The sequence below is a fragment of the Malaclemys terrapin genome, chromosome 19 (assembly GCF_027887155.1).
Source record: "Malaclemys terrapin pileata isolate rMalTer1 chromosome 19, rMalTer1.hap1, whole genome shotgun sequence".
NCBI lineage: Eukaryota > Metazoa > Chordata > Testudines > Emydidae > Malaclemys > Malaclemys terrapin.
In genome coordinates, this window is record NC_071523.1 from 4,653,195 (window position 1) to 4,668,748 (window position 15,554).

Here is a 15,554-nt window from a genome sequence, read left to right on the forward strand (position 1 = left end):
GATGTGGATGGTGAAAGGGTGGAGGAAGCTGACTGCAGGACTCAGCCTGCCCACTGCTGGATGGGGCTTCCTCAGCCACGAATGGGCATCCTGACAATCAGCTTCGGCAGATGTGCACACGCAGGCCTCAGGTGGCCGGGGAACTGGGACATGGCTTTCTTGCATGGCCAAGGCCACAGTTGAACTGCAAAGCTCTTGGTGCCAGGGTGTCAGGCCACCTCCACACAGCCTCTGGACTGTGTTGCACCTGTAGAAGCGGGGGGTGGGGGGGAGTAGGAGATCCCAGTCAGAGACCCCCCTCCCCACTCTCAGCCCTCCAAGGGGGGATGGGATCACTTGTATTTGCAGCAAGTAAAAGGCTCAGCTCGGTAAAACTCTGCAAACGTGTCCGTGCAGTAATGGCTACGGGAGAGCTGGGTGGACTTTCCAAAGGCCTTTGTCAAGGTCCCTCACCAGAGGCTACTAAAGAAACTGAGCAGCCAGGTTGTGAGGGTCTTGAAAAAAGGGTGAGGAAGGAGCAGGCAAAATCTGCAGATGACACAAAATGATTTAGGTTAAGCAAGTCCAGAGAAGCCTGTGAGGAGCTCTAGAGGGACCTAACCAAGCTAGGGGAAGGGGCAACACTATGGCACCGAAAGGTCAGTGCTGGTAAGTGCACACTGGAGGGAACAATGTGAACTACTCCTGCAGCTCTCTGGGTTCTGAGTGAACTGTGTTAGCTCAGGGAAATGACCTGGGCGTGATTGCGGGCCGCTCCAAGGAGAGCTCTGCTCCATATGCAGCTGTTGGTAAAAGAGCACCAAGACGTTAGGAAGCGCGAGGAATAAGATGGAGGATAATATAGAAAATGATGTCAGTGCTGGAATATGCCTCGCTGGAATGCTGTGTGCAGTTCCAGTCACTCCGTTCAGTAGAATTCGAGAGGATTGCAGAGATGAGTGATGAGGGCCTGGAAAAACTCCCATGTGAAGAGAGATTGAAAAGGTTTGGATTGTTACTGTAGAGGTGGTAAGAACTGATCTGATAAAGGAATAGAAAATAATGTCTCGTCTAGAGAAGGGTCATCAGGAATTTATATTTTCCCTGTCCCACAGCATGAGAAGTAGGGGACATGCAAGGAAATGGAAAGGTGGCAAATTCAGACCTGGTCAAAGGGAATACATTTCACACAGCACAATTGCCCTGTGGAACTCATTGCCACCAGATGTCAATGAGGCCCAGAGTTTAGCAGGATTCAAAACCGCATTAGACACTTGTGCAGATTACAGGAATCTGCAGTTATAATAGTAAATGCTAACAATAACGACGGGGTTTGGAAAGCGGGAAACCCTGCTGCACGAGCCAGCCTCTAATTCTTGGGGTCAGGAGGCAGGCTGGATTTGCCCCGTCCTCTGGGGCAGCTGGCACCATGCAGTGTTGGTGACGGGAGACTGAACTGGATGGGCCGAGCTCGGCACCAGCCTGGCCAGTCCTATCCGCTTATGATCCAACGATGAGGCACATCATTGTTCCCAGCCACAGCCTCTCCTGCTGGCTAAGGGCATTTGTCTGCTAAGAAACGAGGGTGCAGGGAGCGGCGCTGAGGTGCCTGTTGTAATTAGGAATTCACGTAGGCGAGGAATTGTGCGTCCCCAGTGCAGCTCCGGGGATTAGCTTCAGCAGGAAAGCATGAGGCGAGAGTGAGCGCAGGAGACAAGGGAGAGAGACAATGGGAGCGTTCCATGGCGCATGCGAGGCGCTGAAAGACAGTGAGGCAAGGGAGGGCTGATCCTGATTTAATTCCCAGTCTCTGCACCCTGCGGGTGCTGGTCCTGCCCAGCGTGGAGCCTCCTAGTCGATGGCATTGCCAGGTGCTGGGCACGGGCAGGATCAGGCTGCAGTGGCCCTCTGCCCTTCCCCCTCCCTAGGAGGTGAGGAGGGCAGCTGGAAGATAAGGCTGGAGGATATTAAAGGTTCTCTGTTAAACTTAATTGACAGAGCCGGGGCTGGCTGCTTTGTGTCAGACAGTGAGAACAGCCTCTCTTGTGCAGCAAAGGGCCTGTCTGGAGAAACAAAGGCAGGCAAACAAGGCGGAGGAGAGCCCTTCCTCAGAGCCATGAATGCGGGGCTAGGGCTGCCATTTTGGAAGCTTTCCCCCCGGGAGAGCTGCTTGACATGAGTTGTTTGCAGAAGTGATCTGCGAGGAGGGGGGCGAGGAGGGGAGCTCCGGAGGCCTGTGCTTGAGCGGTTTTCAAGAGACGCTCTCAAGGCTGCCCTCAGTCTCTGTGCAGCTCACTGGATTAACTCAAGGGGCTGGTTTGAACCAACATGGCCAGGCCCTCCTGGAGATCAGAGGCTGCAACTCAAAGGCTCTGCCACTCAAGTGGAAGGGGATGGAAGCAGGTGGCAGGTGCCTGGGTTCCCTCTGAGCCTGGCGCACTGGCCCAGGGCACACACACCAGCCCCTTGCCCTGGCTCAAGAGACACGGTCTGTGCAGGAAGCCGGCAGGACAGGTTCTAGGGACTGGGGGGGGCCTAGATGTTGCTATTTAAAAAACAGCCGACCTGCCAGGGGCCCATTAAACCTCTGCAGAATCTTGGATTTTAACAGCTTTAAACAGTAACATTGGGCTGCTGCGTCAGTATTCTGCTGTGATTTATAACTTCTATAGCGGATGACGACTCTCCAATCTGCCGCTGTGCCACTGTTTAACACGGGCCAGTTTAACATAGGGAAGCCCCATGGCTGGGGTATAGACGGCAGGGGACGGGACAGCCCCACGGCTGGGGTATAGACGGCAGGGGACAGCCCCACGGCTGGGGTATAGATGGCAGGGAACAGGACAGCCCCACGGCTGGGGTATAGACGGCAGGGAACAGGACAGCCCCACGGCTGGGGTATAGACAGCAGGGAACAGCCCCATCGCTGGGGTATAGACGGCAGGGATGATGCTGGCTGTGGTGCCTCCTAGATGGGATGTAACAAAGCATTTCTGATTTCTCTCTCCTGTGAGTCCAGCCAGCAAACCGCGCGCACCAGCCAGGCTGTTCCAACAGCAGCCTTGGGGCAGGAGATGCCCCAGGAGAGGAGGGAGCTGGTGTCAGGGAAGCTGCAAGGCCGGTGGCAGGAGGAAGACGCTGCAGAACCATGATTTCCACCCAGCTCTGTCCAGGCCCGGCAGTGTGAACTGCCCAGAGTTCTCCACCGCCAAGGGGAAGGGAGAGACTGCTGGGGCCTCCCACTGAACACTGAGCAGGAATCTCCCTTCCCAAGCAGCTCTGCTCTCCCCTAGCCAGGAAGGAAAGAGATCGGCCGGCAGCCCCTAGAGAGGGGCTCCACAGGCTGGTGCTAAAGGAGTCAAGAAATCCTCGGAAGGATTCTCCCGGGGAGTCCCGGCGCCTGTTTATTTACACGCGCTCCCATCACGTGCATCACGTGCCCCGGGGGGGGCGGCCCCCTGGCGGGTCTCCCTGCACGTGGCAGGCACAGTGGCCGGAGCGGGCACTGGAGCTCATGAAGGCTGCCTGCCCCCTGTGGGTCAGCGCGGGCACAGTGGGGCTGGCACGGCAGGAGTGGGACAGTCAGAAGAAGAGTGTATGGTCAGAGGCCTGAGGCTGCCAGGCCTGTGGCCCCCTCCCTTTGTCCCCCACTGACTCTGCTTTGCTCCCAGCTGGGGAGGGAGCGCTGAGAACTGGGCCCTGGCCATCCCGGTGTCCGCGGGGCAGGCCCTGTCAGCAAACGGCCACCGTTCAGTGCCACCCCGTGAAAGGAGCGGGCCCCACCGACTAGCCTCGGGTTGGCACTGGAGTGAGTGCACCGCAGGCTGGGAGCTATTGCTGGTCAGCAGGCAGGTCAGAGCCCCTCCTGGCAGGGGAATTTCTCCCCCTTTCCCTGGCTAACAGATGTTTTTAGAAATAAATCGGTTCTGCCTTTGGAGCCCTCGGTGCTACAACCGTTCGCTCTCCCCCCGCTCCATCCTGGTGTCTAGTCACAATCTCTGCCCCCGCCTCTCCCCGTCCCTGAGGGAGCTTCTCACAGGAACATCCTCATCTGCCTCCCACCATCACAGCCCCTGCTCAGCGCAGGGAGCTTGGGGTGGCCGGTCTCCACCCCCCCCCAAGGGACTTACGCTGGGGTCTGCAGCCTCGGTGCCCCCTCTTCATTCCCACAGCGAGGCCCAGGCAGTGCTGGCTGTGATAGCTACCCATAGTGTCCCTTTCTCACCCCATGACGACGGGGGGCAGAGACTGAACGGAGGGGGGCAGCTTTCCCCCTCCCCGCCTAGATAGGACAGTGCTGAGGTGGAGGGGTCACAGAGATCTCATCCTTGCAGGCCTCAAGCCCTGGGCGAGGGGATTCGGAGGAGCAGGGCTGCAGCGATGGGAGGTGAGTTTCCGCGGCTGCTGCAGGGGCTGCCTGTGGGGATTGTGCCCAGGAACCGGCACAGAATGGGGACACATTTAAACTAATCAGTGCAGCTGGTGGGTCACAGGCTGATAGGTGCGGAGCCCCTGGCGCCAGGGTGCCCAGTCTCTCTCCCGGAGGCTTATGGGGCTTGCTGGGGCTCAGAGGTTTTGGCCTCCCTTTCCTAACAGGTACAATTAATCCTCACTCCACGCCCAGCGAGACGGGCTTTGAGGCAGCGACGCGCTGAGCTGCCCGTCTGGGCCGCATCTCTAGGCACATGCAGGAATCAGTCGATGACGGCTTGTTCGTGAAGATTAGCAACATTATGGGAGGCCTGGGACTCCATGCAGGATGCCAATGACTCCGCGGCGTGAGCTGCATGGCCTGTGGCGCTTAGTGGCTTAGCAAGTGAGGGGTGGAAGGCATCTGGGGTTGTGAGTCACCCAGCAGGGTTAGCTGGTGCAGGACAGAGCTGCCAACCTGACCATTTCTGAGCTCAGCCAACCAGGGGAGGGGGCAGCTCCCTCTCTTCCAGGAGGTGTGTTGCAGGCCAGGGTGCTTTTGCATAGCGCTTTGCAAGCATCAGCTTCTCTGAGTGCTGGGCTCCTGGTACAGATGGGGAAACAGAGGCAGGGAGGGGCAGGGACTTGTCCAAGGTCACACCGTGAGGCAGGGTCTGGCCTGGGAGTAGAACCCAGGAGAGCCTGAGGCAGCAAAATTGTGTTTAGAGCCTTGGTTCCCCCCTTTCTAGGGATCTGGGATGGGGCAGAGGCAACGTGTGTTATGGTAGTTAAGGTGAGACCTGCCCACAGGGCACGGCCCACCCTGTCTGTTCTCTGCCGCCTCTTGGTTTCTTGGCTCACCTGCTCCTCGCTCGAATCATTACAAGGGAGCTGGGGGTTCCTCACGACAGCCGATGCGCCTCCCCTAAGTACCCGGGCATTTGGGGGTGGGAGAGCTGGCTCTGTGCAGCTGGGAGCCAGCCAGGACTTGGAACGGGCCCTTTGCCTTCTCCACAGAGCCAGACCCAACCTCCAGGAGTGTTTTCAGTTTCAGCTCTTGGAGCTGGACTAGATTTCAGCAGGCTCCGTCAGTGGCATGGGTCTCCTGTGGATACTGTCTACAGGGGAAGGGGCCTGTTTCCACCACAAACTACCCTGGGCCTGGAATTTCAGCCCGATCAAACTCTGCGTGTTGATTCCAGCTTCAAAATGGGGCTAAACGCAGAAACTGCAGCAACTTTATCTATGGAGCCGGCGTTGCTCCTCCATTACACTGAGAGCTGCTTGGCCATCCTCGCTCCCCACAGCTCAGCCCTCTCGGTGATGGGTTTGCAATCAAATGTGTGCTGGAAGTTGGGTCAGCAGTGGAGCTACCCTAGCGGGTTGGAGGGGGAGGGGGTGAAGATCCAAGAGCCTGGAAGGAGAAGCCCGCTTCTCACTGGAGATGCTCAGTCGACTGGAGAGAAGGGAGTTGGTAACAGAGATCATTGGAAAAGGGGATGGTTTTCAGTGGAAAACTTTGACTTTTTGTAAAGAAAAAAATGAAAACTGAAAATTTTTCGTTGAAAACCATTGAAACCCAAATGTTTTTTGGGGGGTTGGTTTGCTGATGAACATGGAAATTTTTTGAGGAAAGCAGAAACCTTTCACAAAACCTTTTGTTTAGTGGAAATCCTAATTTTCCGCAGAAATAATGTTTTGACAGAAAATTTCTGACAAGTCGCAGGCTGTAACCTCCTTCTTGGGCTGTTTTTTCTCATCCTTCCGACCCTTGGCAGAGTGGAAGATGTTCTATAGAAATCACTGATTTCAAGAATTCGTTCTGATAAAGTGAAATGGGAAATGTTTTTATTTATTGTATTTCACTGCAGACAGCGTCTGCCATCCCCTTCGCTACACAACCAGTTAACAGCACAAAATCAGCAATGGACACACAGAGCAATACAGATGGACCACTACAGTCCACATTTAGGAGTCTGATGCCAGGGGTGCAGGAATCAACCAGTGGGGTTCCATGACCTACAAGGGCTTTTTGTTGGATAAGTTATTTGGCAGTAATTTCTCGATTTCCATCACAACCATTATTTGCCATAATTCATATCCCGGTCTCAACCTTCAGCCTGCCATGCATTCCCAGCAACCATTGTAACGCTCCTCCCACTGGGGGCTGGAGACCTGATGCAAGGCCGTCACCACTCCTAGTGCATCTCCTTTAGCTCCAGTGGGAGAACTCTTGCCTAGGGATCTGCAGGTTCAGGTCTCAGCTGGGGGCTGTCACGGAACATAACTGCGACATCCAGGCATCAACAATGGCATAATGGGCAGAACCAAGGAGATGGAGTTATGGAGTCAGCTCCTCTTTAAAGTCCTAACCGTACTGCCGAGTAACTGGGAGCCCATCCTGTAATCATAGGTAGGGACTTCTCTCTGGCTAGCAGGCACTTGGTCTTCACGATCTGACAGAGCAGCCGTGCCCGGTTCCTGGAAATGTTCAAACCAGCTGCTGTTTCTCCTGCTTGATTGTTTGTTTGTTTTAAATGGTCAGATTTTGGCTTCGGATCCTGAAATCCCCTGAATGTTGTCCAGCAACTCCAGCAGAATCCAGGCAGCCTCCTCCCTGCCTGTCTCCCCACTCCACTGGGCTTTCCTCTCACCAAATGTTATTCTCACTTCTTTTCCAGGCTGCCCATCGGGGACGTTTAAGGCCAGCCAAGGGGACGAAGGGTGCATTCACTGCCCAATTAACAGCAGGACAACTTCGGAAGGGGCCACCAACTGCGTGTGCCGAAATGGATATTATCGGGCAGACTCTGACCCCCTGGATATGCCGTGCACCAGTACGTAACCACCCGGGGGTGTGGGGAAAGGCCATGGGATGGTACAGACCCTGAAGCAGGGATGAAACTATTTCAAATTGCCTGTTGGCGTCTAACAAACTGTCCCAAACTGGAACTGCACATCCCCCCCGTGGCTGCATGTGAAGGTATTGGTGCAGTCAGGGACTGTCTATGGAGACTGTAGCCAAGGGTCCTGACCCCAAGGGATTAGGTGGGCAGCTGGCACACACACCTTCATCTCATTAGGGGCTAGAATGCCTGGAGCTCTCAAGCAGAGGGAGTTAGTTGAAGTTAGGGTTTGGTTCAATGTTAGTCCTAAGGTTCTGGTTAAAAATAGTGTCAGCCTTAAGTTGAGGTTGTAGTTAGAATTAGGGGTAGGTTGCAGTTAGGGCTACTGTTATTGTTAATGGTGGGCTAGGGCTAGTTTGTAGTTAGAATTAGCATTAGGGTTACTATTTGTTTAGGAATATGTTATACTTAGGGTTAGGGTTAGCGTTGGGTTAGGGCTAGGCTCTGGTTAGGGTTAGCGTTGGGTTAGAGTTAGTCTCTAGTTAGGGTTAGGATTAGCGTTGAGTGAGGGCTAGTCTCTAGTTAGGGTTAGCGTTGGGTTAGGATTAGGGTTAGCGTTGGGTTAGGGCTAGGCTCTGGTTAGGGTTAGCGTTGGGTTAGGATTAGGGTTAGCGTTGGGTTAGGGCTAGGCTCTGGTTAGGGTTAGCGTTGGGTTAGAGTTAGTCTCTAGTTAGGGTTAGGGTTAGTGTTGGGTTAGGGCTAGTCTCTAGTTAGGGTTAGCGTTGGGTTAGAATTAGTCTCTAGTTAGGGTTAGGGTTAGTGTTGGGTTAGGGCTAGTCTCTAGTTAGGGTTAGCGTTGGGTTAGAATTAGTCTCTAGTTAGGGTTAGGGTTAGTGTTGGGTTAGGGCTAGGCTCTGGTTAGGGTTAGCATTGGGTTAGGGCTGGGCTCTGGTTAGGGTTAGCGTTGGCTGAGGGCTAGGCTCTGGTTAGGGTCAGCATTGGGTTAGGGCTGGGCTGTAGTTCGAGCTAGTGTTGTGTTTAGGTTGGGCTGTGATTAGGGATAGGTTTTGGGTTCCTGATGAGGGGGTCTATGAAGGAGCCATATTAGAAACTCTTTAGTGAAATCTCCTCAGTTTAAATGACTCAATGCAAAAAACTGCAGTCCAGCAAATCCCATTAGCACAGTGCATGTCTCCTGCCTGCCTGGAGCTGAACATGCTTCCTAAAGGAGGCCAATGCCATCATCTCTTCCAGCAGATGACTGCCTGCTCTTACCCAGTTGTCCTGTCCCCTGCTCTAATCACTGCAGTCAGCGTCTCCACTCGTGGCTGCAGAGGGCCAGGCAGCCCCCCAGCTCAGGGGTGTGCACATGGTGAGGGTGAATTGTGCTGAACGTTTTTTTTCACGAGCTGCTCCTGGAGTTTCCCAGTCCCTCTTAGCCCATGAAATGTTAGGGTCCTGCCCTGTCCCCACTCCAGCATATGCATAGCGTTTCCTGCTAGGATGGATTCGCTAGTTGTCTTCACGCTTTCTCATCTTTCCTTCTATTATTGGGAGAAAATTTCCTTCTTCCCCACTTTTTATTTACATTTTTGGGAGCACAACACACAGCCTCTTCCCTGGCTGCTGTTGCCTCCAATTAGCCTAACGAGGATTCTTTCAAGAGGTTAACACCCCACAAGCCCATACCCGGAGGGCAAACAGCAAATGCACAGAGCTGCTTTCACCCTGAGCCTTAGGGGCACTGGCCATGTGGGGTCAAAGTTTTAATTGTCACTTTGATAACCTTCCTTTTGTAATGGATCGAGCAGAGTTAAGGTCGTTTTACTTCACTAATATAAACAATTTTTAATTGAATTCCAGTTTCCAACGAAATGCAGCTTGACACAACTCCGAGTAAACAATTAGCATGTAGTAAACAAGAAATGTGTCATTCACCATTTTCTAGCTTATTAACAAACGTCATAAGAATCTGAAGCAATATACGATAAGCGATTGTTGTGTAAACAACTGTGGTTAGTGCAGCGTATCATCCTGGTTAGCAAAAAGAAGCACCACCTTAGTATATAGGCTGTCTTTGCTTGCAAATCAGCAAGTTTTCATAGTTATGTCAACCAATGAGAGAGAACCATTTCAAGGAAAATAACTAAATAGTAGAACTGCAAAACCAGATGAAAATCACAGATTTAAATCAAGGTTTCCTGCTCGCTGATTTAAATCAAGGCCCCCTGCGAGTGACTGAGCTGCAGGGAGGGCGGGGGTGCTAACAGAGTGGCCTTTGGGGATTTAAAGCCTCCCCTTCTGCTCACTTGCCCACACCCTTGGAGTGGGGCCCTTGAGTGCTGGAGCTGTGGGCCTGCTTGTCTTCTTGTGCAGGCTGGTTTTACACCAGGGTCACTTCGTGGACTTCTCTAGGGTTGCTCCTGATTTCATCCAGAGTGAGTAAGGCCCCATGGATGAAACCTATCTCATTTGGAGCAGGTATCTGTCAGGCACTGGCTAAAAGGCTGGTGTCCTCAGAGCCCCCGAGAGCACTGAACTAACCTCCTGTGAGCTGTCATGCCCACACGTGGCATTCCCTTCCCAGCATTCCTGGGTGCCCAGGGTGAGCTGGGCATCTCCCAGTGTGCGTCTGGCATAGGCTGAGGGTGCAGAAACACAGGTTCCTGCATGCCAGGTTAGGCACTGAAATAACTTCCCTCCGGGGGCTGAATCTAGATGGTAGGGCCTGACTGTAGCCACCTGGGCTTGGAAACTGTGGCTTATGGCAAATAGCAGAACAATCCCCTTCCAAATGCATGTCCAAGGGGGAGCAAAAAGGCTTTTGAAAAAGACTCACTCAGGTGAGTGGTGATCTAATGGGCAGTGATATACATACGACCAGTAATTATGTTAAAGGTGCCCAGATCTGTACCATGCAGACTCGAGTTACAATGAAATACTGCTGGGAGTGCTGTCCTCCTCTACTTCCCTGTCAAGATCTGCTATCTCCTACATCCCTAGCACCTAGGGGGCGCTGAGCTAAGGGCGTGCACCGACCGGGCACCGCAGCACAGCCTCCCCTTGGTTATCAGCAGGAGGAATGGGAAGGTTCACAGAGATGGCTTGAACCCAGTCTGGGGACTCGCTAACCGTTCAGTAGGCGGGCTGGTGTTCATCCAGAAGGGGCGCTGGGGGTGGGAACTGCACACCACTCTGTGGAGGGGGTGGAGCTGGTAGTCCATGGATGTTCCTGAAGCGGGGAAACAGAGCCTTGACAGGTAGCAGCTTCCATCTCCCTTCTCAGTCTGGGCTCATCAGAAACGTGCTGATGAGCCTATGTGCGCCCTGCCCCATGGTGACGGGGGTCACGGACTCTCACTCTCTCTCTCTTTCCCTCTCCTGCCCAGCCATCCCGTCCGCCCCCCAGGCCGTGATCTCGAGTGTGAACGAGACGTCGCTGATGCTGGAGTGGACCCCACCCCGGGACTCCGGGGGCCGCGAGGACCTGGTGTACAATATCATCTGCAAGAGCTGCGGCTCGGGGCGTGGCGCCTGCACCCGCTGTGGGGACAACGTGCAGTTCTCCCCACGCCAGCTGGGCCTGACAGAGCCCCGCATCTACATCAGCGACCTGCTGGCCCACACCCAGTACACCTTTGAGATCCAGGCCGTGAACGGGGTCACCGACCAGAGCCCCTTCTCCCCACAGTTTGCCTCAGTCAATATCACCACCAACCAGGCCGGTAAGGAATTGCGCTCTCTATTGTTGAGCCAGGCTGAGGCTCAGGGATGGGAATGGAGTCAGGAGCCTCTCGCTTCCTGGTCACATTGGTGGTGACCAAAAGCCCGTCCCACCCGAGGGATGGTCAGTGACCAGCCCATTTCCCCAGGCACAGGGAAAACATCCCTTGTCCTAGCAAAGAGACTCTTTTTGTGTGTGTTTGTACAGGGCCTAGCACAGTGGGGGCCTGTCTGTCCCTGGGCTCCGAGGCACTACAGTAATCCAAACAATGGGCTGCAGCGGTCACCTGGCAGGGCGTTGTGGGGAGCTTGCATTGCCACTCTCTCTGATCTGGCCTCTCTGCGAGTACTGCCAATGCTCCGGTAGCCGGAGCTGGAGCGCTAAGGTGGAGGGGCCGGTGGGAGGGGTGGGGTGCACAGGGAGTGCCAGGTCCGCACTCAGCAGCTCTCGCAAGATGATGTCGCAGGGGATCATTGCCGCAGACAATTGCTAATAAGAAGCACCACTCCAAGGGCAGTTCCATTCTGCTCCCTCAGGCCAGAGTCCAGGAGTCTCCAGGATCTCAGGGCTTTTGATTTGGGTCTGTTGGACTGTGGCTTGAGCTCATAACTCAACTGGTGGGCCGGTACCGGGTCAGCGTCAGCGTGCGTGAGCATCCAGATCTGTGTGCTGGTGTGCGTGGCTGAGCTGTGCGTGTGAGCGGGCCTGAGTGTGAACAGTGTGTCTGTGTGCTGGGAGAGAAATAGCGTGGGCACGGCTTGGCTGTGCCAGGGGTCTTTCTGGGTAGGACTTTGGGGGTGTGTGTAGGACATGTGGGCAATGTGTCTATTTCTGTTCTAGTCGGGAGAGATCTAACCCTTTCCCTCCGAGGGGCTCCTCCAGTGTTTAGAAGCTGTTTAACGCTCTGATTTCACACCTTGCAATTAAGCGCTGCAATCGCTACATTAATGCCCCAACTGTGAACATTTCCACCTCTGCAGAACAAGCAGCTGAGGCGGATGAAATTGCGAATTGAGTTTTTTTAGTTGCCTCCTTTCAGAGCCTTGGATCCTCCTCTTGTGCTTCCCTTGTTTGACACTCCCTTATTATCGGGGCTCACACTTCCCAGGCTGTGTGTTGCCTCTCTTAATGTAGCCATTCATTAGCGCTAAACAGTAACTGCCTGCTCGCTAATTCCTCTGTAATTAGAGGCTCTGAATTCTTTTGCTTACGCTCAGCCTAGTCTGGCAGCCTTGATGTACCTCATTAGCAGTTGGTAACAGAAGCTGTAGATACAAAGATACAACAGGGAGCTGGGAAGAGGGGGAAAGGGGGGAAGCCAGGAAAAGGAGGGTACTCTGCGGCAGGGAGAGGAGAGATGGGGGAGGGGAGAGGTTGGCTCAAGGGCAGCAATGGAGACAAGAACGCCGGTTGGATGCGTGTCTGCCTTTGCGAGGAGAGGCTCCAGGCTCGGTCTCCACCTGGGGCTTGTTCTCCGCTTTCATGGGAGCCTAAGAGGAGGATTGAATGTGTGACGGGCTATTTGCCGCCTCCTGCAGGGGCTGAGCAATCCCTTCCCAGCGACCACGGCAGCTACCTGCTCGCCTTCATTCTTGCCTCAGCAGTATTGACAAAGCACCGCCAGCCATGGGTTGCTTTGGCCTTGGAGCCATTATCTGCTCCCAGCTGTGCGCCAAGGGACATTGAACGGTGCAGCTCGGAGGGCGGGACAGGGAGCTGGATTGCTTCCCTAGACTGAGCCCGCCCGTCGCCTTTGTATCGATAGTTCACTGACGCTCCTTTACGTGATAATACCGGGTGCTGGGCAGCATGGTACGGTGCTCACACAGCAGCCAGGCAGGGGCAGACAAAGCCATGAAACTGCTGTGGTTTGAATGGCACAAGGAGAGCCAGCCTGCTCCAGGGAGACTCTGAGGGCAAGCAGATGGCGCTGGCTGACTTCAGGCACGGTAGCTTCTTTAGCATCCCAGATGGGAGAACAGCCCCAGAGGGGACGGAGGAAACCCTTACAGAGGAAGCAGGGTGTGGGCTGAGAGCCAGAGCCAGAGGAATGGCATTGCAGAAGGAGATGACATCACAGTGACCATAGTGCGAGAGGGGTAGCCCAGGAGCAGGGGAGCTGGTTTAGAGAGGGGAGACACCTGTTGTCTCTCAGGAAGGTGTTGAGGCAGAAAGGGGTGGGAAAGAAGCAGCCATGCTCTGGGTCCTAGGCTGACTTTCGGGCAGAGGGGAGGGTGCCAGGCTGAGCAAAAGCACAGGCAGGGATTGGAAAAAACTTCTGAGAATTCACCTGCAGCTGAAGATCCACCTGTGGCTGCAGAAGATTGTGAGAGAGGAAGGGTCTAAGGCAGGTTTTCCAGATCTTGAATCATTCCTGTAGCTCTTTTCTGGGACTTTTTTGAAACATCCTGTTTGAAGTAATTGGACACACTGTCCCAGTACTGGTCTTGTCAATGCTCTGTGTGCTGGCAACATAGCCCAAAATTGTGCTGTTCCTCTGAGCACAGAATCACACTGGGAGCTCATGTTCTCTTGGTTTCCATCTTAACCCCTCAGCCCTCTTCCGTGTCATTCCAAGGCCAGACAGGACCATTGTGATCATCTCGTCTGACCTCCTGTAGAACACAGAGAACTTCCCCAAAATAACTCCTAGTTAGAGCTTTTAGAAAACCACCCAATCTTGATTTAAAAATGGCCACAACCCTGGTACATTGTCCCAGTGGCTAATTACACCTTATTTCCAGTCTGAATTTGTCTAGTTTCAGCTTCCAGCCACTGGATCATGTCAGACCTTCCTCTGCTACAGTCCCCCATTCTATAAGTATGACCTACATTCTTTGTTCCTGATGGATGACCTTCTGTGTGGCTGTGTTGAAACACACAATGTTTGAATGAGCCCAAGCAATCTAGGTTGGTTTGTATAACACTCCTGTCCCCATCATTGTTTACCAGGCCACCTGTGTCATCTGCCAACGTGACCAGCAGTGGTATTGTATTTTCTTGCAGATAATTGATGAAGGTATTGAATAGCATTGGGCTAAGAATAGATTGTAGGAGCATTCCACTAGAAACACAATGCTGATTCCCCAGGTACAGTTCCTTTTGGAGATATATCCGTCAGCTCGTTTTCAATCCATTTGATATGTGTTATATTGCTTAATAAGAACGTTGCGTGGTATGGAGTCAATGGGAGGTCAGGTATGTCTGCACAGCAGTGCTTCCCAGCGTGGATACACAGACACACACTAGCTGTACTCATGCACGGACAGCAGCTCAGGCTAGCCATCCAAGTACACAGAGAGGGGATCGGGCAGGTTTGTACTCAGATGACTAGCAGCCACACTGGTAGCTCAGCCAGCTATCCGCACTGGGAAGCCCACTTCCAGCTGCAGTGTAGACAGAGTTTATTTATATTATGTCAACCCAGTACCTTTATCAACCAAACTTGTAATCTCATAAAATATATATGTTAGTTTGGCGAGATGTATTTTACATAAAACCATGCTGGTGGACATCACTTATGTTACCACCCCTTAATTCTTTCCTGATTGCGTCCCATATCTGCTGTTCCCTGATCTTGCTCAGGATTGATGTCAGAGTAACTGGCCTGTAGTTAATCCCATTTACCCTCTTTAAATAATGACACAGCAAGAGGTTTTTTCCAGCAGAGTCTCTAGAGAAGTATGGGCTGGATGAATGGACTGTAAGGTGGATAGAAAGCTGGCTGGATCGTTGGGCTCAACGGGTAGTGATCAATGGCTCCATGTCTAGTTGGCAGCCGGTTTCAAGCGGAGTGCCCCAAGGGTCGGTCCTGGGGCCAGTTTTGTTTAATATCTTTATTAATGATCTGGAGGATGGTGTGGACTGCACTCTCAGCAAGTTTGCAGATGATACTAAACTAGGAGGCGTGGTAGATACACTAGAGGGTAGGGATCGGATCCAGAGGGACCTAGACAAATTAGAGGATTGGGCCAAAAAAAACCTGATGAGGTTCAACAAGGACAAGTGCAGAGTCCTGCACTTAGGACGGAAGAATCCCATGCACTGCTACAGACTAGGGACCGAATGGCTAGGTAGCAGTTCTGCAGAAAAGGACCTAGGGGTCACAGTGGACGAGAAGCTGGATATGAGTCAACTGTGTGCTCTTGTTGCCAAGAAGGCTAACGGCATTTTGGGCTGTATAAGTAGGGGCATTGCCAGCAGATCGAGGAACGTGATCGTTCCCCTTTATTCGACATTGGTGAGGCCTCATCTGGAATACTGTGTCCAGTTTTGGGCCCCACACTACAAGAAGGATGTGGAAAAATTGGAAAGAGTCCAGCGGAGGGCAACAAAAATGATTAGGGGGCTGGAGCACATGACTTATGAGGAGAGACTGAGGGAACTGGGATTGTTTAGTCTCCAGAAGAGAAGAATGAGGGGGGATTTGATAGCAGCCTTCAACTACCTGAAGGGGGGTTCTAAAGAGGATGGAGCCCGGCTGTTCTCAGTGGTGGCAGATGACAGAACAAAGAGCAATGGTCTCAAGTTGCAGTGAGGGAGGTCCAGGTTGGATATTAGGAAACACTATTTCACTAGGAAGGTGGTGAAGCACT

General features: G+C 53.3%; 1 protein-coding gene across 4 annotated transcripts in view; it reads left to right on the forward strand.

The window, feature by feature from the left end:
* EPHB2 (EPH receptor B2) overlaps window positions 1-15,554 on the forward strand; it is a 241,178-nt gene that overhangs the window by 160,887 nt on the left and 64,737 nt on the right. For all 4 annotated transcript variants that reach the window (XM_054009140.1, XM_054009139.1, XM_054009142.1 and 1 more), the window contains exons 4-5: window positions 7,071-7,226; window positions 10,625-10,960. In XM_054009140.1, the coding sequence (XP_053865115.1) occupies window positions 7,071-7,226; window positions 10,625-10,960 (492 nt within the window). The remainder of the gene's footprint in view (window positions 1-7,070; window positions 7,227-10,624; window positions 10,961-15,554) is intronic.